At 38.8% G+C, this 25,356-nt stretch overlaps 1 protein-coding gene across 1 annotated transcript in view; it reads left to right on the top strand.

The window, feature by feature from the left end:
* LIMCH1 (LIM and calponin homology domains 1) overlaps positions 1-25,356 on the top strand; it is a 172,900-nt gene that overhangs the window by 111,101 nt on the left and 36,443 nt on the right. Inside the window, 11 exon segments of the mRNA XM_053976123.1 lie at positions 888-1,083; positions 5,367-5,616; positions 6,283-6,555; positions 11,089-11,379; positions 12,613-12,867; positions 14,174-14,518; positions 15,208-15,528; positions 16,083-16,316; positions 17,247-17,492; positions 18,615-18,650; positions 23,249-23,375. Coding sequence (XP_053832098.1) covers positions 888-1,083; positions 5,367-5,616; positions 6,283-6,555; positions 11,089-11,379; positions 12,613-12,867; positions 14,174-14,518; positions 15,208-15,528; positions 16,083-16,316; positions 17,247-17,492; positions 18,615-18,650; positions 23,249-23,375 — 2,574 coding nt within the window.

Genomic DNA, 25,356 nt, shown 5'->3' with positions numbered 1-25,356 from the left:
ACTTAGTCATTTTTGTTTTTTCTCCGTCTGTGTGATTGTAATTAATATTAAGACACTCTCTAAAACAAGGAATTTATTATAATGCAAGGGTGAGGATGGCTTCTATTGACCTTTCCCTCTGCTGGAGTTTCAGTGTTTTAGTATGTGCTGCTTGCACTGGAAAGAATTTATAATCACAGGGCTGTCAAAGACAACCATTGTTCTCCCTGCTCTGAACATGTGGGTCAGCTACAAGTGCTTTCATATCCCCCAGAGCCAGGAGCTGGCAAAGAGTAAAGAGCACAACTGAATTCTTCTGAGGCATCGGGAAAAGCATTTTGCATATTTTTCATTGCTGATTGCTTGAGAAAGACATCCCTCTTTCATAACAGGAATTTCTCTTCAAGGTAGACGGAGGCTGGGGCACACTGCTTTATTATTTTGCCGAGCTGAAACAGCAACAAATGCTGTCTGCTGGGGTCCTGGCCAGATACAATAGATGGGCAAGGAGAGGCGGGGGGATCTTTTGGAAAGCAGCAAACTTAAACCTGATGCAGGCACGATGTTAAAATTGTAGTGCCTTTGGCTGTGCTATGGACTGTGGACGACAAGTCAAGTTTCAGGTTACTTTCACTTTTGATCAGTTTATTAACTGGTCTGTTGGAACTTTTTCTCAGTTCATTGTACTAATCTAATGAGAGTAGTTTCTTCTTAAGCAGCATAAAACTGGTTTATTGCAAGCTTGCACTTCGTTTTGGAGGGAAGAAGGGGCAAAAACCAAGGAAACCCTTTTTTGGGGAGGAGATTTTTAGGATTTGGGAAGATGCTTTGTTTTTTGGTGTGTAATGCATCTCACAAGTACATCAGTGCCTTCTTTATGAGGAGGTTCCTGCTGTATTTCCATGTAGGAAACAGAGGATATTGAGAGCCCCAAGCGCAGCATTCGTGACAGCGGCTATATAGACTGCTGGGACTCTGAACGCAGTGATTCCCTCTCCCCGCCTCGCCACGGCAGAGATGATTCCTTTGACAGTCTGGACTCCTTTGGCTCCCGCTCGCAGCAGACACCGTCTCCAGATGTAGTGCTCAGAGGGAGTAGTGATGGTAAGTACCAGTCACAGTGCGGCACATGCAGGGACGTAGATGTAACGTTTCTGGAATAAATGTGCCATTCAGAAGCTGCACACAGCCTCTGAATCAGTCAAGTCCGGTGGGAGAACTTCTCTGTGAATGCTGATCTGTGCTCCCTGAGGTGCAGATGACTTTGCCAACAGCTTACCTGAAGTTTGTCTCAAGCTAGTGTAGCACTGGGAAATGTGTTACATCATTGCAGTGTAATTTTATGACGGGAAGAGTGTTTTTCTGGGTTTTGGTGTAAGGGGATGTTATGCAGACTCATTTTAACTTACAAACTAGGCTGCAGCAAGACATAAAATTACAGGAACAGGGTGTAGTGAATTGTAGTGAATAAAATGTTTGTTGAAGTAAATGCAGGGCAGATAAATGGCATAGAAATATCTTGAGAATGTTTGATACTTGGCAGAGTTTTGAAGTCTGATGTACAGCTTTATCAAATGTCATATATCTTTTTACGGCATTTAGAAAACTGGGTGAATTAACACATCCCAGCATCAGAGCTTTGTACACGTTTGTGAGAGGACAGGCAGCTCTAGGCATACAGGAGGGCTGCTGCTTCTCTGCCTTTCTTTTCTGACTCTAAGAGATTTTCAGAGGCTTGTAAACACAGCATGCTGGTTGAAAAAGGATTTTCTAGGAATAGGTGTGGAGCATGCACTTAGGTTATCTGTCATGAGCAGGATTCTGGTTTAGGACAAAAGGATGCATGATTGAGGCTCTTTCTGTGCAGTTACATTCCTGAAAAACAGATGAATAAGTCAAACTTCATCATCAGATGAAGTTATGTTGCACACATGAATCACTTCTCCTTAGTAATGTTGTTTGTTTAATTTAAAAAGGAAAGGCAGGAAGATTTTTTTGGTAGGAACCAGATGTTCATACTACTTTTGGCAGTGTGAAAGAAACTGGTGCTAATCATAACCGGACACATGAAAGATTTCCTGAGGTGATAGGGAACTCCTTAGAACTGGAAAGCTGGCATGGAGAGCTGGTATCACATAAGTATTATGAAAGAGCTCTGGGAAAATCAGAGCTAAGATATGCTCTGCTGCTCTGAGTAGCCTGTGGTGTTTGGGCTGTTACTGGTTGACCATCCACAACCAGCTACTGGGGCTGATTCCATGAAACAGCCTCATGACCCCTCAGACACTGAGCAGAGCACAGGCTCCACATTATAAAATGCTCTTCTGCCTTCTCAAATGAGACAAGCATGGTGTTGGCAAATAGGAACACCTCACACGTCTTAATCGAAAAGTGTTGCTCTATCCTGGGTGCTCAAGGGATGTCCAGTGCCCCTGCTTACTTGGAGTTGGTAGGCAGCCAGTTACATATGTCCTGTAGATGTTTCCTGTCAACTTCTGCTGTATTATCAGATGTTAGAAAGGTTTCATGATTGTTTGCCACAAATTGTTTGCTAAGGCATAGTATCTTGTCGCATTCCTGAGTGTGTAACAAACACAAAATAAGATGAAAGCGCACAAAGCTTGTTCTGAAAAATTAGTCTGTAACTAGGGTGCGTGCAGATGCTGTGTGCACATGTGCAACTTGTCCAGCCAACACTTTCTAATTTGTCCTGTTTTCCCTGCTTACTACTGCCATAACTTCACAGCTGTCTCCTCCAACAGTTGCAGGTGAGGTGTAACTTGGATGACCTCTTTTATGTTGAACCTCTTCCTGTGGTCCCAGCAGGCCAATGTTTTGCTCAGCTGTTAGTAGTTTTTGATAGAAACAGTATATTGGACTCGATGGTCTTAGAGGTCTTTTCCAACCTAAACAATTCTATGATTCTATATGCAAAGTTGGATGGAGGAAAACATTTTGCTTTCATTACTTCTTTCTCCATTCAAATAGGAGCTTTATATACCACATAATATTATTGTGAACTAAAACTATGATTCCTTCCATAATAAAAGCCTGAATAGACATTATTTAAGTGATGCTAAGGTGATTAGTTTAGGTGGAAAAAATAAGTAATACTACCCTCACAAATGCCATCTGTGATTAGTTTCACTGTTGAGGAACTGCTCTGGTGTCCCATGTAGAGCCTGTCCCTTAGCAAAAAACAAACAAAACCAGTGGTAGAGTAGAACAGCTATTTAAAACACCGTAGAATTGCAGACTGAACTGCCTTTAGAGTTGCCAATTAATAAAATGCTCTGCTTGGCCAGCAGTTGTGCATGGATCCTTTTAAGAAGGATCTTTGCATGTCTATAGTGTATAATTGCTTGTCACTAGTTGTGGAAACTGCTGCTGCTTCTACTTGGAAATGCAGAACAACAAACTTAAGATTATAAATGTAGAACACAGCTGCATATTCCGTTTGGAACTTTGGCTTCAAGTACTTTTTTTGCAAATTTGAGCTGAAAATAATTTCATGAGTAAGATATGAATAATTAAAGAAGATGTTTTTCTTTGAAGTACTCAGCTTGGGGATGCTGGTAGGCACATCAGAAACGAGAGGAATGTGTTCTAATTCCTCTGCTACTGTGGTTATCTATTTCAGCCTTTTTATCTGCCAGTTCAAGACTGGTTTTTATGTGTTACAAAAATAGACACCAGAGCAAAGTCCAGAGCAATTAGAAGAGCAAACAACAGTAAGGGATCTTTTTCTTATATTTTACTTATTGTGTGCCCTGCTTTGTCTAATGACACTACAGCCCTTCAAACCTCAGCTGCCCTCAGACACCCATGATTCTGTGATGGTATCTCCACTTTTTGTTTAGACATAGATTCAGGGTACCAATTGTGGTGCTAGTTGTCAAAGTTCATAACAAAAATTGTTCAAGCAAAATATTACTGACAAAAAAATGCATTGTGATTTTTATCTAACATTCATTTCCATTGTGTCATGTCTTTTCCTACTGTTCCTTTTCACTCTTCTTCGTCTCTCTCCAAGAAAATAATGAATAACTCAATCTACTGCAAAAGCTCTTTGCAAATAACATTCCTAGCATATTTAGACCTCTTTTTCTTCCCCCACTTTGAATTATACACAAACTACTTGTGATTTTTATGACTTCATTGTTTTCAGTTGTTCAGTACATAGCACAGTGAATTAGCTATTAATTTACTGGTGTTTTGAATTAACAAGAGGACACAACCTGAGTGGCTTCCCTTCACCCTAAAAAGGAGGATACCTAATTGCGGATGCAAGTGCTGCAAAGGGGCCAAGGACCAGAGACATCCAACTCTCTAGAGCTTGGAGAACATGCAAATGCTGATGGGACAAATGGCTGAACACACTCCATTTCACTCTTCAAACCAGGGCCCTTGATAAGGTTACACTGCTGGGAGAAAACTATTTGCATAACTTCTTTGTGAATTATTTTTAAAGGCTCATGATGATGCAGGGAATCTAGGCTTCCAAAATGGGAAGTTCCACACTGCAAATGCTCTTTAGGATGTTACTCCTACAATTTGGGAATTTCAAGTCAGAAACTTGCCTAAGTTTCAGTGTTTTAAATGTCTTGTAAATATCAGGAAGTTTAGTTAATTTGAACAAAATCAAGTGGTGACCCAACTCTGCTAACCTCAGATCTTATTCTCTTAAACTCTCGATTTTTCTGCCACTTTATTTCTTCACTGTACTGATCTAACATCTAAATCCTGAGATCACTGCCTTCTGACCTTGCACCTTTCCATCTGGGGATTAAGTCTCTGTCTATTTTGCAGTGTGCTCGACTGATTGACTAGGCAGCCAGTGAGCCTGGAGAGAGACCATCGAGTCTTCTGGTTCACAGCAGCTGCTGCTGTTCTCAGGTCTTGACTGAAGCTGAGGCTGTCTGTGTTCAGATTGCTGTGTTAATGTGTGTGTAGGAATATCCACATATTCCTGCCATTCTGTAGCTATACAACATGGAACCTTTTTTTTGCTTGTGCTTGAGTTAGGTACCTGTTAATCTAGGTTTGAGAGTGTGAATCATATCAGACATGCCCTTATGTACAACTAGGAGTCATCTGGGCTTTAGGTAAACTTCTGTCCTATGTGTTTGACAGAGTTTTAACCTAAGGTTTTTTGATGTGTCCTGTGGCTGAAGATGAATTTTTCAGGGAATGATGGAAAAAAGTTTACTGTCTGTGTAGATGTTATGGCTATTACCTTCAGTGACTGATTTTAAAATACAAATGCAGGTAAAAGTGGCTAAATGTAATTTTTTGGTGGTCTCTTCTCTGATTTATAGTTTTAAAATAACCCAAACAACTGGATGAAAGTGAAAATAAAAAGGATTTTTTTTCTCCTTCCTCACTAGGGAGAGGAAGTGACTCGGAAACTGACCTGCCACACAGAAAGATGCCAGATGTGAAAAAAGATGATATGTTGGCGAGGCGGACCTCACATGGTGAACCTAAATCAGCTGTGCCTTTTAACCAGTACCTCCCAAACAAGAGTAATCAGACTTGCTATGTACCTGCTCCGCTTCGGAAAAAGAAAGCTGAACGAGAGGAGTACCGAAAGAGCTGGAGCACAGCCACGTCACCGCTCGGAGACAGACCTTTCAGGTAAGACTGGCCTGTCCACCTCCTCCTTTCCTCACTGATGATGCTTTAACACTTGCCCAGTTTTCATTCTTTTCACAAGGTGTATGATGCTGTAATAAATCTCTTGCTGATGTGGTACTGATAAGTCGTTTTTAGCAATTGGTGAGGCTAGTAGAAAAGCAACAAGTGGAAATCGTTGTTGTGATGTCATTATTTACCATACAATGCAATGTATAGCTTCTGTTTGACAAGATATTGGTTAATGTAAGTAACGTGGATGTTTGACTCAAACCCAAGGCCGGAAAAAACTGTTTTGGACAATCTCTTTCAGTTCTCAAGGCAATTACTGACAAATGATACTTAAAAGTAATGTTTTCTATATTTAATCAAAATAGATAATATTTTGCTATGTTTTCTTTGTAAAATAAATTTATTTGTATGTTGTATTTAATACACCAGTATGGTTTATGTAGCTGTGACTCTGTGTATGACTCGGCATGTTGGTTTTGTCAACTAATACTTCACTTTTGATTTGGACTAAGAAACAACTTCTTTAAAGAGCTTAATTATCTTCCCCGATTATTCATCAGAATCCATCCTTTGGCATCTTGACTTCAGCAAAATGTGCTTATAAGTATGTATGTGTGAAGGACAGCCTACATTAAACTACCTTGTATAATTCAATAGCAAACTCCACCCTGAAACCATAGAAGAAGAACTGAATGAAACGTCAGGACTGTGTGAAAAGGAGAAAGTGGGCTCCATGTCTCCTGAAGCAAGCTCCCTTAAAAATCAATTAGGTGTGAATCAAAGTGAAGAAAACGCCGTAGATCAGTCTCCTTCATGTAGTGCAAAAGAAACATCAGCACCCAAAGGGAAAGATGTGGAAGAGATCAGAAAGTTAAGAAGACTCGAAGAAGCTGGTATTACGGTCATGTCAGCAGCCCAGCGCTATGGCAGGTTAGCCCAGCAGTGTGGGAAATCATGCACGCTTCACAATTTTAGGAATGGCTGAAGTGTGGGCTTCCTTGATCCACTGTGATTTCACACGTCCTAACAAAAATCCAGTCTGCTAAGCACTCACAATTGCTAGTGAAGGTCTTGGTTGGAAAAAGCTTGTGATGTGGCAGCTGTGGATTGCAGAGTTGTATGATGCTAACTGCATTTGTGTTGAGAAATTGTATTGTCTTACGGCATAATGTAAACAGGCTTCAGGAAAACTACTACACAGACTACTTGTCATCTTCCACTTAATGCTTTCTTGTATTTAATAAAAATATATAGAAATCTATATTAAAAATGCCTAGATTAGGTAAAAGTTTCAGAAATTTACATTACTTGTTGCTGGTGGGATGGTTTAATTTACTGAACCACACTTTTTAGGTGCTTGATTTTTTAGCTGTGTTAGTAAATGATACATTTATTTTTAATGGCAGGAACTATAAAAGCACAGTGCTTGTTAACACATGTACCAGTTTAAGTATGGAGTCATAGTTCAGCAGACATAATTTGCCTAACTTTAGAATGGAATATATGTAGTTATTCACTTATTACCTGTGTTACTTATTTTTGGATGTTGTTCAATTTGGATATTTCCTCTTCTTTAACTTGAGAGCTGAATGATGGCTAGGTTCACAGCCCATGCCTTTCCATCATCTCAATCTCTTCTACTCATGGGGATGACCTGCAAAGTAGAGTTTTAGCTAACGTGTCAGAAGATAAGGCACTTATAAAGAATCAAAATGGTTTGGCTAAAGGGTAAGTGTCCAGATGTCCTCCTGTCCAAAACATTTTGGTTTGGATTGTGGGGTGAAATCCTAACAGTGAGTAGTTTATCAGTTGCTGGTCTACAGTCTGGGCTTTGAAATGTGGTAGGAAGAAATGCAGCTCATATGTGGTACAATTTATTCATAGGTGCAGTGAAGCTGGTGTGCAGCCACATACAGATGTGCCATGTGCAGATGAAATAGTCAAAGAATATATACTGTCACATGTCCTCAGGTCTGCTTCACTGTTGTCAGGCTGTACTGAACCAGTTTTTATGTGTGGTTGTGGGGTATCACTTTTGACAAAGCCCAGTGCCAATGATGAGGAGCTACCTGGCATAAATTAGTTCTTTGGTCTCACTTAGTGTGCTAGTCGATTTGGAATCCATAAACCAGAGGGGTATTAGCATAATTCTATTCTGAGTCCAAGGCTGTAGTTTTAATGGTAGTAATATAGTAATATGTAGTAAAATGTAGTAAAATGTAGTCTTTGCTTGTGTTTAGCAGTGTAGTGCATAACAAATAGCTCTGTTTGCATTTGGAGGATGCTTACCATGTTGAGAGACCCTTTTCCAACTCTGCTAGATCTACTGTTTTGATGTCCACAAAGGAAGGATGTGTGAACAAATGTGTGGTTCTTTCCTTGGACAATCTGTTGTCCTTACAGTCCATACAGAGAAGGGAGGAGAAATAACAAGTACTTTTTCTTTCTTGCTCTCAGTGGAAATGACTTGTGGAATTTGGCAGCTGGAAGAAGGAGGAGATGACAGTTTTCTGTTCCAGCTAAGGGTCAAAGAGCAGAGCTTTGTAACCCAAGCATCACTGTAGCAAAGTAGGAGCCTGCTTCTGGGGATGGTAGGAAGACACAGCAGAAAAGGCACAGGGGACAGAAGTCTGTAAGGAAAATTCTTTGTATGTTAAAGTGGAAGAATAGTGGATGAGGAGAAGGGAAGAATTTAGTAGTGACACTTTAGGATGCATTTCATCATATTTCTTAATGTCTTATTATTATTCTCTGAACATCTCCGTTTTATATCTCTTCTTGGCATCAAGTTCAATTTTCCATGCACTAATGGCACTCAGCAATTCTCAGTCCCTCTTGTTTCTGTATTCTGATTTTTTTTTCTTTCACCCTTCTTATTCCCTCATCTTTCTCTGATACCAGTCTCTCTTTTGTTTTTTCACCTGAAGTTGTCAGTTTTATTTTAGTTCCTTTGAGTTGTTTACAGGCTGTTTCCTCTCAACTTAATGACCTTTGGAGGACACCTACTGTGACCTTTGAGTTCTGCAAGGCATCTAATTGTTCCTAAAGCTTAAACTCAGTAGGGGACTTTTCTGAGTCCTGAACAGGAAAGATTTGAACTTGTATGCAAATGTATTTTTTGCTTCAAGTCTAAGTGCTTGTCTCCATTGCTGTAGCATGTTCTAGGAAAGAGCTGCTTTAGTTAGCTGAATTTGATGTGATACAAATGCATGCCAAAAATTAATTGCCCTTCCCAAAAGAGTGATTTGTCTCTGTTGCATGTTGTTTTGTTGATATGTGATCCTCCTTGCTTGCTTGTTGCCTGCACATCTGTCTCTTAATTGCTGTATTGTATATGAAAGGTAAGGATCACATTCATGGGGACACCCTAAAAAGAGAATAATTAAGTGTGTTTAAAGAGATGATGGAAAGGAGAAATTAAGAGAAAAATGTGAGCAAGTGTTTATGATATGTTCATTGAAAAATAACATGGACTCTTACCTTGACAGAGCATAGGGATCCAAAATCCTTCCATTGTTCTGAAATGCAATATAAGGATCCACAAGCCTCTATGAGACCTTGCTTCAGGGAGTGCAAATGCCTGCAAGTCACTTTGGAAGCACCTGCTGTACCAGCATTGACCCATTTACTGTTTCTGCAACAGCTGGGGCTGGGTGTGCAAAAGCAATTTGCAGCTAAATCTACTATTTAATATTTGGTATCTATACCATGGTAAACTGACCTTAAAAAAACACTTTTGAGGCCAATCATAAACTGTTTCCGGAGACCCCAAAATGTCACAGCTGATCTTTGATTCCATGAAAAAGATAGTAAATGAAGGGAAAATATTCTCAACCTAGAAAGTGATTACTGAAGTCTAGTTACCTACTAAAAGCTGTAAGTTTCTCATTGCAATGACTCATAGTTGCACTTATGAGTACTGTAACTCAGTATTCCTTTGTTGCCAAAAACACTGCTCTCAGAAATGCTACATTTGATGCTCTCAAGCTTCACTACTGTTGGTGGACATGAGACTGAAAAATCCAGAGGATTTTACTGAATAATCACTTGGTGAGCCGGCTGTTTCTAAAGCTGTTGTGAACACAAATATTCATGAGGAAAAGGGACAGCAGTTCCCATTTGGAATGCTATTGGCCAATGTTGTTCTGTTGCCTTAAGTGAAATTTTGATCCTTCAGAGAGATGTAAGGAAAAATTTGCCTTTAGCTAATTTGAGACTGTACTCTCCACATCACTAACAGGGGATCCTCTGTTTTGCAGCATAAGAAGGCAAAAGTAGACAGTTTCGTGTGTCCTTTGAGCCTGAGCCAGGCTGGTCTGCCAGGGATGGTTTATGGCTTCCCCATCATTTTCTGCAGCAAGTACTTTGAAAAGGGCAGCTGAGAATGTAAAATAAGTGGTGTGTGTAGTGGGCTTGCAGGGATTTAAAATGTTTTAAATGCTTTTAAAAAGCAGTCTTTAAATTTAAGATAGTAGAGAAACTCAGAGCAGCCCCTGAGCTGTTTAGATTCGCTTTCTTAATGCCAGTCTGTTTAATCCTTTGTGATCCCCTCTATTTCACTTTGTATAGTAAGGTGTGCTACATGGCAGAGCAAATGCCTGCAAAAGTACTGCGTGGAATAGTCCTTGCTGCCCAACTTCCTAAAATATCAATATGAACAGTTAGATTTTTGAATGTGAGAGTTGCCTAACTCCTGCCATCTGTCTTTTCAGTTTGCCTAAGAGTATTGACCCTTACAAGTTAAAATAAGCTTAATCTTTATGGGTACCAGCTGTCAAGCATCTTTACTGTCATAATCTTCAGTAACAGCAAGGCTGTGTTGACAGCAGTTGTATTTCTGATGAAGGCAGGTGGCAATGTTTTCTGGCATGCCAGTATCACTGGTGTGCTATCATTGCAGCTACTGTATGTCAGCATTGGCACAGAGGGCTTATTCTGTGGGAAAGGAAAAGTTAATTAGGAAAATAATCAATCATGGTGCATGTGAGAAGAAAGCAGTTAAGAATACTAGGGTAGACAGCCTCAGTGATTACTCAGATTTTTTTTTAAATAGACTTATTAAGAAAAATGCCAAATATCTGATATTTCATGACTCAACAACATTTGCCAGGGTCAGATATTTGCATCACATTTCTTCCTTTGTTTGAAGTGTTCAAGAGGTTTAATACTGCCAGTTATGGTATTACATTCACTGCATCTTGTATGCTAAAATTTGCTCTTACTGGTTCTCCCAGCTATAGCTAAAATAAGTAAAGGTCCAACATGCTGATTTTTTGTGTAAAGTCTTTATGGATTTGCTACTTTATATTATCAGTTTTATTTCTAGCTAGTCTTTGTGCAATCTAATAGCAGCTCAGAGCATGTTTGATTACCTGTGCTTGTTTTTATCCTGGAGATGAGTGCTGCACTGCCCTCTCCTCCCCTGGTGCATCAAAAGTTTTATTTAATTTTGCTCTGTGTCAGTAAAAAGCCAGTATGTGAAGACAGTGGAAGCACCCCAGATATCATCCTTCGCAAAGACAACCCCTTCATGACACATTATCAAGGAAAGGATTCTGGTTCAGAAGATGAAGCAGCCAGCAGAGTTCCTGATTTAGAAAAGGATGACTTTGCCACCCGGAGAGCCAGAATGAATCAACCCAAGCACATAGTTCCATTTAACTCCTTTTTAGTTGGATCCTGTACAAGTAAAGAGAAAGGTAAACTGGAAGATGTTAAAAAGCCATTGCAGATGGAAAAAAAGGAACATGCAAGGTGTGCATTCGTGGTCTTATTCTCTCAAGTATAATGCTTACTTTCACCATGATATATTGCTGTATAGGCCTAAAACTGTCTTGGCTGCAAAAAATACCTTACAGGTTAAAGTAAATGCAAATGCTTTATCCTAAAGTGAACCAAACTAATTTTTTGTTACAGTACGAGAAGTGTTAATTGGCTGTGAGTGTAAATAAGATAAAGACAGGACACTTTTGTTATCTAAGCTCATGAGACAGGTCCTGAGCATGGGTAGTGGAGAATAAATTTAGAAAATATGTTTTGCATCTCAGCTCTTTTTCTGATCACTTTCAGTGCATGTTTTTCAATGCATTTCTTTCATCTCATGCTCTTTTAATACCCTGCATGAAACATGGACCAGATGAGTCTTTAATGAAGGCACTGAATATGTATGCCTGCTACACTGCACTGAATTGTGTTGCCCCTTGTCCTAATGTGTATTATGCAGCATTGGTTTGGGAAATGAATCAGGGGTTACAAGGCTTCAGCCTAGAAAATCTCTTCTTTCTTCAGCTCAGTGATACAGACCTTTAAGAAGCTGCTGAACACAAATATTTGCTAGGTAGAGATCTTTTTCTGGAAACTATTTAATTTGGGCAAACAGATGTGATTCTAGATAAAACCATTATATACACATTACAAGGAACCTTGACTGTAATAACTGATATGTTCAGAAAACTTCTTCTAATATTTAGGAGCTCTTTTCAATTTTCAATGCCAAATGTGTCATTCAGTTGCTGGTAATTTGATTATAGTAACATTTTCTAATGACTAGTTTGACAGGACATCTAACCAAAGTTTAATAGTCCAATGCTATTGACATGACACTGAAGATTAAAGAAATTGTGTAGTCTGCTTGAGAACAAAACCTGAATTCGCTGTGTGAATAATAATCAGATGAGATATTTGTAACTATTAAAGAGAAAGCTTATTGCAGAAATGCTTAACTCAGTAATAACATAAACATTTTTCTTACTTGAGCTGGGAATAGAAGTTCACATGAAGAAGTGATCTCAGTAGTGCATGAGTGGGGTAGCATAGCTGATAGGTTTGAACTTCAAATTCCATGTTTACTTCCTAAAATTAATGTGAAACTAATATTATAAATTCAGTTTTATCTTCTTGAGCTCTGAACCTCTTCTTTTGATACTGATTTATAATTGCTTCCTCAAAATATCTTTCATTGCTGAACTGGAATGTGCATTAAATTAGAAGAAGAAGGGTGCACATGACATCAGTAAGGCAAACAGCTACAAATAAAGAGAACCCGCTTCTGCAAAATGAGAAGACTGAGTCAGAGGAGGAACAGCAGGTGAAAGAGCTTGATAATGAGAGAGATGATTTGGCAAAACGGAAATCTCAAAGCATCCTTCCTCAGCTACAAGAAGATGTGCTTTTTGTCAATGCCTCTATAACAAAAGCAGACCTGGAGACCTGGAAAAGATTGAAACTGTCTGGGGAGCCCAGGTATGGTTTCTGCTTGTGGACAGGATTGGCAGCCTGGGAAGCATGTTTAGTTTGCCATAATTTGCTGTGTGTGCTTGTGACTTTAAACTTGAAGAATGCCTTGTTGACAACCAGTCCTTTCCTATTTCCATTTTCAGAAGGAGTCCAAAAATCTGTACAGATATGCTATCTGTCATGAAATGAAAGTTTGTCTATCATTTAGAGCACTATAGTAGTTTCACAGTCACTTTTCTTGTAGATACTCAATACAGTGTCAGGAAGGTCCCTCTGTCATGTGGCTGAATTTGGTTTGAAGCTGCTTGAAGTTGACCAGCACAATATTCCAAGTAGTACCTCTAATACACTAGCAACTACGTTGCTCCTTACCAAGTTGTCTTCAGGACTCAGGGTGTTTTATACCTTGGGACTATTACCTGAGAATCAGCATCTTTGCATTAATGTCTCTGCTATTTTGAGACTTGAGCTGGTACATCAGCACAACACTGTACTCCAGTGCTGTGCAAATACACCACCACTGTTTCTCATTGCAGCAGAGCTTTCGGGAGCCTCACTGTATGGTGTTTGTATGCTCTTGTTGTTAACAAAACCCCTACAAAGGGAGCCAGTATAAAGCAGTTATTCTAAGCTGTTTCCCTGTGGAGATGGTCTATAAGATAGGCAGGTGATTTGTGACTCCAGTAGGAAAGGATAACAACTCCTAGCCTTCCTGCTTAGGTGCATGCCATTTTTGCAGTTAAAGATGGCTGTCTGTTCTGGCGTTCTTCTAACAATGTGGTTATTGTATGTAATTTTAGCTCTAATAAATCAAAACTCAATCAATCTTTTGTCCTGAAGATATTAGCAATCTCTCTGTTACTTTTGAGGTGATTTATTAAAATCAGGATTCAGTCTGCTTGGTTTAGGGTAAGTGAATTGCCCTTGCTAGTGCTCCCATGCCACTGTAACTCCCTCGTGCCGTAGTGCGTGCTAGTGCCATACGGTCACATATAGTGTGGGGTCTGGGTATACATGAGCAGATAAGGAAACTGTGGCTTTGTTAGGGTGAAGAACTGAATTTGGAACAGGCTATATGCTACATTCCTTACCTTTAGGAACTGCTTCCATGGATGTACTCCCCAAGTTTTCCCCACAGGTCTGCAGTATCTTTGCATTTCATATGTTACTTGGGACTCAGTATGCCACAGCTGTTTATACCTGTGTCCTCGAATCTTAAAATAAAACCCTTTCAAAACCTTAGGAGCATTTAATTTGTTTTATTCTGAGTGTTTCATGTTGGGGACATTCTTTTATTCCTCATTATGACCAGAGAAGAAGATTTCAGATGTTCCAGCAACACTCTGCCACCAACTGATACCACGGTGAAAGCAGTAGCCCATGATGATTTTGCTGTCCGCAAAACCAGAGCAAACAGAAAGGCTGGTAGCCCCAAGCAGAAGTTTGTGCATTTTGGGCCAGTAACTGAGATTGATCAACAGAAGTGGGACAAGCTCGTTATTGGCAGAGTTTCATCCAAGAGTGGAACAGAAGAGGAAAGCAGGAAAGATGGTGTGGAAAGTCTCTCTGGTGTTGAAAGCTCTCCTTCAACCGCTGCTGTCAGTCTTGGGTTTGCTGAATACAGCAGTGAAGTATCTGAGCCAGAAAATGAATCCAGGTATTTGGTGTGGTTTAGGAAGTGCTACTGAGCTGTAAATGAGACCTGTTCTTGCCAGATGCTGATCTGCATGGGAGTGAACTGCCGCATAAACCCAAGAGCTGTTTACGCGCACAGCCTTGTTCAGAAGACATCTGATGTGTTCAGAGCGTCTTAACATGTCTAGAATTGCACAAAACACTGCGCGCAGGTGTTCCGAACGCTTGCTCAAAATTTCTGATGGGCAGTAAAGTCACTGGTATCTCAGAGGCTGAGCTATCATTCATGATTTTCCTGCTGCTTCAATTCCAGCAGCTTTGCTCTGCCTGCTTTCAGCACATTAGGAATTTGTCATTCAGCTTGCTGGCCTTACTGATCTTCAAAAAATATTTTTTTCAAACCTAATGGATTTACTTTCTTTTTGAAGATGGTGTACTGCTGCTCTCTGTTTCTGGCATTTATCTGGAGAAGAATTGTCTGGATCGCTAACACATTAACAGATCTTATATTTCTTTGGCATTTCTTTAATCACTTAGTCTGTGACTGCAGCAAGAACTTTTAATGAATGCTTTTAAGGAAGCAATTCATTCAGCTAAGTTTGTGTGTTTATAAAATATTTGCAAACTGAGTTAGATGACTCCTTTTCTTACCTTTCATTTGACCTGAGAATGTTTTGTCTGTCTCACCCCTCCTCTCATTCTCATCACTAGTGAGGGAGGAGTCAAGTCAGGTACAGATGACTCTTGCAGGAGAATTCCTGTACCAGCTTCTGATGACATCTCTGAGGAACAAACCCCATGGAGTTTGAGCAAACAGCAAGAAAGTGCCAAGGAAGAATATGACAGGAATTTACCAGATATAGAGAGAGATGATATGTTGGTTAGAAGGATGGGAATTTTTCTGAGGCGTACCACAAGCTCCATTCCCATAAATTGTCCACCCTTGTCAGTAGCTCCTTATCTGCTGCAGCAGCAGCAAGAGGAGGCTGTAGCTCGTGAAAAGGATTTGAAGACTCTGCAGGAAGGAGAAAGGTCAGAGAACAGAAGCAGATCCCTCTGAGCCTGGTTTGTGTGTGGTGTTAGCTTGGATCAGTCAGCAATGTTGTCCCATTCTTCAGAAGGGCTTTAAAGATGTGTTTTACTCAATCATCATGGCATGTGTTTTGTTTTGTAAAATTACTTACAAGAATGTATCTACGAATATAAAACAGCCTGTTTTCTTTCATAATATTTAAGTACTTCATTTGTTAATTGGTGTTAAGCATGAAAACAGTCTTCTATCTTTTGGGGGGATTTCTTTTGCAAACCATAATTCTTTGTCTAGATTTTTATGCCATCTCCCAAGTGAATAAGTCATTGCATAGACTTGTATGCAATTCTCAACTTCTAACAAATCACCTACATAAGTGTGGGGTTCAACGTAATTTCCTCTTACTCCTTGTGCTGTGGCTAAAGATGCCTGGTTTGCCTAGTTGTCCATCATTCTCAACTTTGTTTTGAGTAACAATACCTCACATTGCCTGAGCAGCCACTTGCTGTGCAAGTGAGCATTATCATGGAACAGTGTCACTTGTCTCTCTGAGCAGTACTGTCACACAAGAAGAGAGCCAAGAACAGCTTGAAATCCCTCAGCTGCAGAGTGATGGAACAGAAAACAAAATGAAATTTCCAGACCCTCAAAGAGATGACATGTTAGCCAGAAGAACTGGAGCTTTTCTTAAACAGCCTGGGCCCAGTGTTAAGCAGTTCCTTCCCATGCCATTTTCAAAGCAGCAGAATAAGCAGGGCACAGCTACAGAACTTGAGAAGAAAACCGCAAGGTAAGAAAGTTGTGCTTTTCTCTGTCCCTTTTAGCTAGACCTGTGGGCTGCTTGTAAAGATCTCTTTATCAGGACGATTTGCTGCTGGCCCAGCAGTGGTTATTTTCGTGCTTGTCCTCAGTTCTCTAGTAATTCTTTCTGCTCAGTAGAAGACAGTAGAAGGTTTCTGGCCTTTTTAGAAAAGTCATGTGGATACTCAGACTGGAGCTCTACCAGATGCAAAATTCTAACAACATGTGGAAACAGATCTATGTAGCAATTACATTTGCATTACCTGTGTAGAGGTTTCTGGTTAAATATGAGGTAATCATTAGAAATGTTTCCAGCTAGAAATGGAGATGCTGGATGTAGTAGGTTAAATGATTGTCTATGGCTTAACTAGTGCCAGTGACTTCCTAAAAGGAAACCTAGAGATCCCAAGATTCTTCCTGATAATGCTCAATGTCTTTCTAAATACCTTTGTTCAGATGTTTGAGGCTGTGTGAGTGTTGAAGCTTTGGAACAGAGTTATCATTTGGTGGTTGAGCCATATGCAGGCAAGAGTGGAAAGGTTCTTACTCATCAGCCTCTTCCGAGTACTTGAGGAGAAGGATAGGCATGCACCTGTACAGACATGGATGAAATACTAGCTTTCATCTCAGTCATCTATCATACAATTCAACAGTGGCTTGGTGTTGAAAAGACTTAATACTTTAATTTTCAGTGGTGCTCTGGACAGTTTCTTTTCTGACTTAAAAGAATGGTACAAGCATTTGACTCTTAAAATTATGGGTTTTGCTCCTGCCCCAGTTAGTTTTTCCTGTGTCAGCTATTTGAGTTTGTAGGGGCTGTTTTTTTGTTAACTTACAGTTCTGCTTTTCCTTATGTATGTGTGATTTTTTAAATATTGCTTAATACATCCCTTTACACTACTGCCTTTGGCTCACTCAGGCCTGAAAAATGTCCACAAGTCTACACTAATAGCTCTGGAAAACCTGCAATAGAACCACCACAAGAACAGCAGCAAGGGCAGGAGGACAGTCTCCCACCTACAGGACAAGATGAGATTACTAGTACTGCCCAAGTGGCTGAAGATGGCAACAATGAAATCCACCTTGGTCAGACATCTAAGCTTCAGGAGGTTCCTGAGGAAAACAAAATGGAAACACTTTCATCCAAGGATGAGCATCTGCAAACGTGAGCTTTCTGGTGTGAATCACGCAGCTTGTAAACCCCTGTGTGCGCACTGCAGAGTTCAGATTGTGCATTGCCTGGTGTGTGTTCACTCCCGACTGCAACACTGTATGTCAGTAATACACATTTTAGAAACAAGAATAATAGTTGTGTTATGCATTTTATTTTGATTTTTAAAAAATATTTAATTGAAAGCTAACTGAAAGGAATGTTTGATTACAGTATATATGTTGAATTGCGAGAAAAGATTATTGAGGGATGCTTATTCTATTTCTCCCATGATTAATGTTGTAGTATTGACTTTTGCACATGATGCTCTTTTATGATAAATCCTATATATATATATGTGGTTTCATAGCTCTAAAGAAGACAACAATTTTAGTGAATGCTTCTGGTTTGTGTATTTCCGGTAACTTTTTTCAGCTATACTCCCCCGCCCTGAGGAAAGAAAACCAAAACCAACTAGCAAAAAAAAAAAAACAACAAAAAAGCAAACAAAACAATACAAACCTGCAAGCCAACCAACCAACCAGCCAACCAACCAACCAAAAAAAAAAAAAAAAAGCCAACAAAAAAACCCCTCCCAAACCAAAACAACAACAAAGATAAACAAAACCAACTAAAACCAAATAAACAAAAACCACAGAAGAAATCCCCAAACACAAAAACAAAACCTACAAAAAGAAAAAGGAAATCCAGTGACTCACTTTCTGACTATAGTATTTGTCTCTTTCATGCTTCAGTAATAGTGGTACTAAGCACTGCTGTGGAATGTGACTGTTAAGTTTTATCTCCATTCATTGCATGTATGGCACAATGTAAATGCTAAGACATTTTCTATTTTGATTAACTATTTTCTACACACATTTTAGGTATACTTCAGCAGATTTTTATAATGTGGGGCATAAGTATGTGTTTAAGGAGGGATGGGTGGTGTTCTCAGGTAGTTTGACCTCAGGATGATCAGGTAAGTCTTGTTTGATGAATACATAATCCCTGAAGAGTATGGTTCTATTTTGGTCAGCTTTACTAGTAGGAGTGACAGTTGTGCAAATTATACGGATCCAGTTGCAATTACTACTTAATGTATTTATCCACAATCTAATTTTATATTTGGTCTTGTAGATTCGGCCCCAGAACTGCTGTGTCTGATGACGCAGAGTAAGTTGTCTTGTGTTCACAAGATTCTGTTTTAAGCAACTTACACTGCATGCTTTCCCATCTTTCTACTAATTTAAAATGCAGTTGATGCATCATTATTATTTTGCAGTGTTTTGGCAAATAAATTTTTCAGACAGCACTGAAAAATTGGAATGCGATATGGCTTACATTGCAGTTAAAAATAATTTCTGTATAAAAGCCCTTAAAAACTAAGTGTAATACTAATGTCCAGCTGTTGCTTAAAATATTTTTTCCTCTTTTTTCTTTTATTTTGTCTTGGATTTCTTCTGAATTTCCATTGCCTCTAATCAGCTACAGGTAAAGAGAGTTGGGTTGAATCTGGGTGTTGAAGAAAAAAATGACATATGAGGAAGAACTGTAAGAAATAACGAAAGCCCAAAGCAAAATAATATCATTGTGATCTTCAGAATAATTACCAGGAAGATACATCTTTAGCTGAGCCTTATTCTCTTTTTAAAACTTTATGTTCAATCCCTTCCAGGTTAGGTTTAATTTAATAATGTACTAAATTTCAATTTTTAAGCTCTTCACCTTGATGCATCACTTTTCATAGAAGGAGTAGAACTGACATGTATTACACTCAAAAAAATCTAATTGTTCATGTATGCATACAAACTTTAGTACAGAACAGTATGCAATGTCATTTGGAAAGTATTAGCTATTTAGAAGAGAAATAGTTGGGAACTACAGACACAATGATATCCTTAATGTCCTTCTCTTCACGGAAATGCACACGACCTTGTCTGTGTCCCAGATTAAATCCCAAAGTATAAACAGTATGGAGAGTTGTGGGGGGTTTTATAATGAGTGTGCACAGAGACTCATATGCAATTTTTCACCCTTCCCTCTTAGATAAAGCTTAGAATCATGAACTGTTCTTTACCTTTATGCTGAGCAAAGCCTCTATTCTCTGACTACAGAGTAAGCATGGTCAGTTTCAAGCAGCAGGAATCTGTCCAGTCAAACGAAGGGGTGAGATAAAAAGAGCAATATAACATAGAAGTGCTGTACTTAAAAATGGGGGAATTCTAGCTATTTCAGAAAGCCTGCTTATATGATTGATTTTTTTCATCTGTGTATGTCTGTATTAAATGCAGTCATGAGAGAAGGTACATGGAGATTGTCTTGGTGGTATAATGTGAGAGTAGCAACGATCGATAAATCATTTTGCTTATTCCATACTGATTCTCATTTTGTTTTAAAAGGCAAAACAATTAATATTCAAACCTCGTTGTCATCCTTTACAGATGTGCTACAGTTTACAGAGCAACTATTTTCCTGTATTGTCTTTTAAGTTTTTATAAAAGTAAGACCGTGTTTTCCCTTCTGGAGACAAAGTATTTATGAAAACTCTAATAAAACTTGGCTCTCAAGTAGGAAAAATAAATTGAACTGACATTTAAAATACTTTTTAAATGTTTGTCAAGTCCCCATTGAAAACTGTAACTTGAATTCAGCCTTAGACTAGATGCTCTTTATTCCAGCAGCAAAACTAAGGACTCTTTTATTAGACTGTCAAAGTTCCCTTTGCTAGTTAGAGGAAAACTAGATAGTGTCATCAGCCCTGGTCTGTCTCAGGGTCCAGAAAAGGCAATACTTAGTGTGTTGCTGCCGACCAGGCCCAATCCCATCTCCTGAAGAGAGAGAATTCTGATGGTACCGTGATAGTCCAATGTGAGCTGAGATTTTTGAGTATTTCTTTACTAGTCTGATTTTGAGCCAGTCTGTCCCTTTTTATGTTTTGTTGGAGTTTCTTAAGTCTTAGTATGACTGTAAAATGGTAATATAGCCACATAATAAATGCCTTACATAAGGATTGTTAACATATTTTCACGAGAAGGTTTTTTACCTTATCTCACGCTTTTAAATTAATTAATCTAAACATTGAAGTCCTTCAGATTTTTTTTAAATTCAAAATTTATTTAGACCTGTTAAAAAAAAATAAAATTGTTGCACGATATTGCTGACAGGAACAGCTGTAATTTGTGATAATAAAGCAGTGTTGCTTGAAAATCCCAACATTCCAAATACACTGTTGGTCTGCACAGTGCTTTATCCCAGATCATTGTTAGAACAGCAGGGCTGGTACACTGGTCAGCAGAAAGGCCTCTTGCTTCAGGATAGAAGCAATTGTATGCATTGTTTGTATACAATCTCTGGAGCTGTGCTAATGGCAGAAAGTTAATGAATTTGAATTTGGTCCAGTTACATATTCCCTGTCTGCTTGTATGCTATGTGCCTGCTATGGCCCAACATGTGGTTGAAGGAAGGAGTAAATCTAGTTCTGTTCATGGAGGCATTAGTGATTGGAGCCATTTGGAGATTGTACAAGACAGAAATAGGATGAAATTATGTGGGACTCATAGTGAAAAGTGTCTTTGGATAGAAGCTCAGAGTTTTGGCCTCTTTGATTCTTTTCTAAGGATGAACTTGTCGGACAGAAAAGTTGATGTAGACCTTTCAGTTGACCATGTACTCAGCAAAGGAGGTTTTTCTCCTTAGTGATTGCTACCTGTTGGTCAGAGTGGAGCACAGTGCTTTGAGATGGGACTTCTTCGGACTGCTGCCTTGGGAAGATACTCTTGTGGAATAACATGTTGCTGCAGAGTTGAAGTTGGAACCCACCCCGTTGCTTATCCATGATAATGAAGGCCCAGCAGCAGGAGGTGACTGCTGGAGTAGGAGGTGCATCTGGGGTTGTAATGTATAGTTTGACTTCTGGCCAAGGCTAAAGCCTTTTCCAGAGAACCTTTTTTACTGCATTGTTAATAGTTATAAAACCTCTTGCTGTCTTTGTGCACCCTGTGAAACCTGCATGAATTCAGGGAACATACATTAGACTTACATTAGGAAATCCAGGTATTCCTGCTAGAAAGGCAAGATTCTTCCATCCCAAATGGCAGAGAGTGTGTACTCAGGCACTCTACTAGGACTAGAAACCACCATTTCAGGTTTTACCTTTTCTCCTACTGCATGTGAATGAAAAATGGTTTGACATGAGGAAAGAGAGGAGCTACACAACCAATTTGACCCAGTAGGCACAAGGTATCAAATACTGAACACTAAAGGCTTTCTAAGCGTGGGTTTCAAAAGTTCTTAAACTGAAATAAACCCTATAAGAATGACTTTATTGCAAGTTATGCATCTCCCAACCTACCTCACCAGTCTGCTAAATATGATTGATATTTAAGTTTTAAAAAACAGCAACACTTGCCATCTCTTTAGGTTTTGTTATTTAGGAGTGTTCCAATCCAATCCTGAACAATGCAACTGTTAAACTACCCACAGAAAAACCCAAATTAGTGTAACCTTCAGCACTCTGTTTAAGGGTGCTGAGGGTTAGTAATACTATACTGTTACTATAGTATAATACTATATACTGTATTACTGTATATATAGCAATACAGTAATATGTTAACTTCACTGTTCATGCTTAAAGGCAATAGGATGTTTATTCTGTCCTTCATTTCTGAGTAAATACCTACTTAGCAGGATGGAATCTGTGCATGTCCTTTTCCATACACTGTGCAGAACTTTCAAGTATTTTCTTGAGAGTGGCATTCCCGTCTTTGCTTGCCTGAATAAAAATGCTGGCTCATAAATACATGCACAGCTTTCTGTGACTATTCACTTTGATTACTGTGGGCACAGTTGCCCACAGTTTTATCTTCATTGGGTGCTTCTCCTGCTAGTTGGCTCATTGGCTCATGTAAAGCTGCAGGTGATCATTGGAGGACTGCTGTGAAATCACTTCATGTGGAACTGCATGGCTTTCTTTTAAGTTTTTTTTTGCTTTGAATGGCACAACTGAGGTCATGTTTTACTAATAATAGGTAGTAGAGGTGGAGTAGTAAGCATGTTATCTTTGTGTGAAAACCTTTATATAATATAGAGAGATGTATAACGTCAAACCATAACCTTTTTTTTTCCTTTAACTCTCCAAAGGTCAGAGACATAAATAGAAAAAAACTTTTTTTGGTCCTGGACATCATCTTTTCCTTGTTAGGTTAGCTGTATTTATAAGCTGGTGCTGGTAGCATTGGATTTCTTCAAGGCAGAGAGGGGAGGAAAGGGGAGGGGAGAAAGTACCATGGGGTTTGAACTGAGCATACTTCTCTGAGTTTGTAGCAATAGCATTTAGCTGGCAGTGCTGCCCCTGATGTACTTCTCAAGCCTCCTTTTACCCTGAAATGGAAACTTCCATGTGTGGTGTTAATCAAAGTGATCTTGAAAACCCATTGGGCACAAATCTTCAGAAAGTGAAATGTTGTGAGTGATAGAATGAATTTAATAAGAGCTATTGATGGAAGTGTAAAGTTAGTAGTGCTTCTTAGTGAGATAGAAAGTTGTGGTTGACTAACAAAATGGGAAGTTGAGGAGTGTAATGCCTGAAGTACTATGTGGGAGCCATAGGGATGCTCACAAGCCCGATTTGGGGACTGCTGCTTTTGGGAGCTTTGTAACAGAGCAGGTGTCTGATTCTGCTGCAGCACCCTCATGTGGCTTCAGCTCTTACAAGCTGAAGGAATATAAGCCTTAAATAAGACTGGGCCTGTTGTTATTTTCCCCTTGTTTAGGAGTATGAGTATGTTTGACATGAGATGTGAAGAAGAAGCTGTGGCTCAGCCTCATAGCAAAGCTCGCCACGAGAAGCTGCAGAATATAAACAACCAGCTGAAAGAGGACGAGACCAGATGGCAAGATGTGAGTATGCAACATTGTCTGCAATGGCAGGCACTGCCACTGTTGTTTATACAACATGCTGGCAGGCACTGAGACCAGCCAGCTAGGCAAAACCAGGACAACCTGATAAATCTGCACTTGCTGTCAAGGGCTTATAATAAGGAGAGCTTTTTTTTTTTTTTTTTCTCAGTGGATTGTTGCTAAAAGCATAGAAGTTCATAATTCATTGTAAATCGAAGAATACAAGATCTTAAAGTCTCTGTGCCTGTTCACCAGTATTTTGCTTTTTTAAAAAAAATGTAAAGAAACTGTGATTAGGTAAAAAATGGAAGAATAACTTCTAACTGCTGACTTCTCTCACTTTTCTAATTAGTCAATTAGTCAAGTGACAAAATACAAGACTAAGTAGAACAGGGAATAATTAGGTCAGCCTTTTCTTTAATAAATTTACATTGATACAGGAAATGTTAATGTTTTCCATCTTGTCCAAGCAAACAAGTGGCACTTCATGTTAGATACACCCTGCTTGGTTTACAAGGCCTTTCCAAACCCTCTTTCCTTGATGTGTTTTGTTAAGCTGTCCAGCCATTTGGCATTGTCTGCAGCAAATTAGCAAGGATGGAAAAACATGATCTGCAGGTAAGTTAGCATAAGGAGTTTTAGTTCCAATTTTGTTAATTCCTAAAGACTGATTTTAAATGAGGAATTTGGGATTTATTTTTAATTAAAAAAAAAAAAAAAACACAATAAAACACATCTCTTCAAGTATGGTAGGTTCTCATTTCAAGGAAAGCTTCTGTGAAACACCTCAGAGAGGTTTTTGGTAGAAAATTTAAGGAAAAGTTAAAAACAAGTTGTATATACAGCTAAGAAGTGACTTTTTATAGTAGAACAATGAAGGACTTCAGCTGAAAGGTCTTTATGTGTGGGAAGCCATAATTTCCCAGCAGAGATAAGAATAAATCCAAAGGCATTCAAGAAGTTTGAGAACTCTGCTGTTGAATTGAAAATCCTCTGAGCTAAACTTCTTACATTTTCCAGGCCCTCAGCACCTTCTACCATGAACTAAAAGTTCTGAAGAGGTACTCAAAATGCCTTTATTAGAACATCCTTGGCGTTCTGAGGGCTTTATAAAGACATGTGTCATGCTCTGATATTCTAGATGCCCATGCTATGAATTTGCCAACAATTAACAGTTTAGTGAGTTTTTTAGATTATTGTTATTCTAAAGCATCAGAACTGGAAAAGATAAACGTGTCTGGTTTTTAATTATGAAAAGAGAAGGTGGGCTTATGTTAGAAAATTTGCTAATAAAAAACTAATTTCCAAACAATAGACAACAGTGGAAGTAGCTGAATAAAGAAATGCTTTGGTACTTCAATGAGAATAATTAGTAACTGAAGAAAAGGATAGGCCTATGTTTCATGAAGCGGATTATAGACTGATATATGTAGGTCATGTGAAGAAGTACTTTAATGAACATTCCCTTAAGTGTAACATCAATAATTTGTGTTTTTAAGCTAAATTAAAAGTGATAATGTTTTTTCCTGATTTTAATAAAATAAGTTATGCTTGCAGTACCTTCTGCTGTTTACCAGTAAAAATGCAATTAAAATATTTGTGAAACCGTGTAATGAATTAAATAATCTTTGAATTGAGTATGTGTTATGAATATCTGGGTTTTATTAAAACCAAAAGTTGTTAAAGTGCATTAAATATAATCTGTATACCAATCTCCTGATATTGAAAGGTTAATGACAAATGTTCCCTTCCAGTTTCCTAGGAAGTTATTTTTCTTTGCAGAAGTTCTGCAGGGGTTACTTTTTACATGTAAAATTTTGTTCCTTTGCTAGTTGGCTGCAAAGAAATTTTACAGTTTAGAAAATGTCTTTACTGTAATACTTGTACTGTGAAAAAGACCTTACTTCTGTATCCTCCAGGATTTGTGAATTCATAAAGGATGCAAGACATCACAGGGGCCCATAACAGGTACCTCCTGTGA

The sequence above is a fragment of the Vidua macroura genome, chromosome 4 (genome assembly GCF_024509145.1).
Source record: "Vidua macroura isolate BioBank_ID:100142 chromosome 4, ASM2450914v1, whole genome shotgun sequence".
Taxonomy (NCBI): Eukaryota; Metazoa; Chordata; class Aves; order Passeriformes; family Viduidae; genus Vidua; species Vidua macroura.
This window is presented reverse-complemented; position numbering and strand designations above follow the sequence as displayed.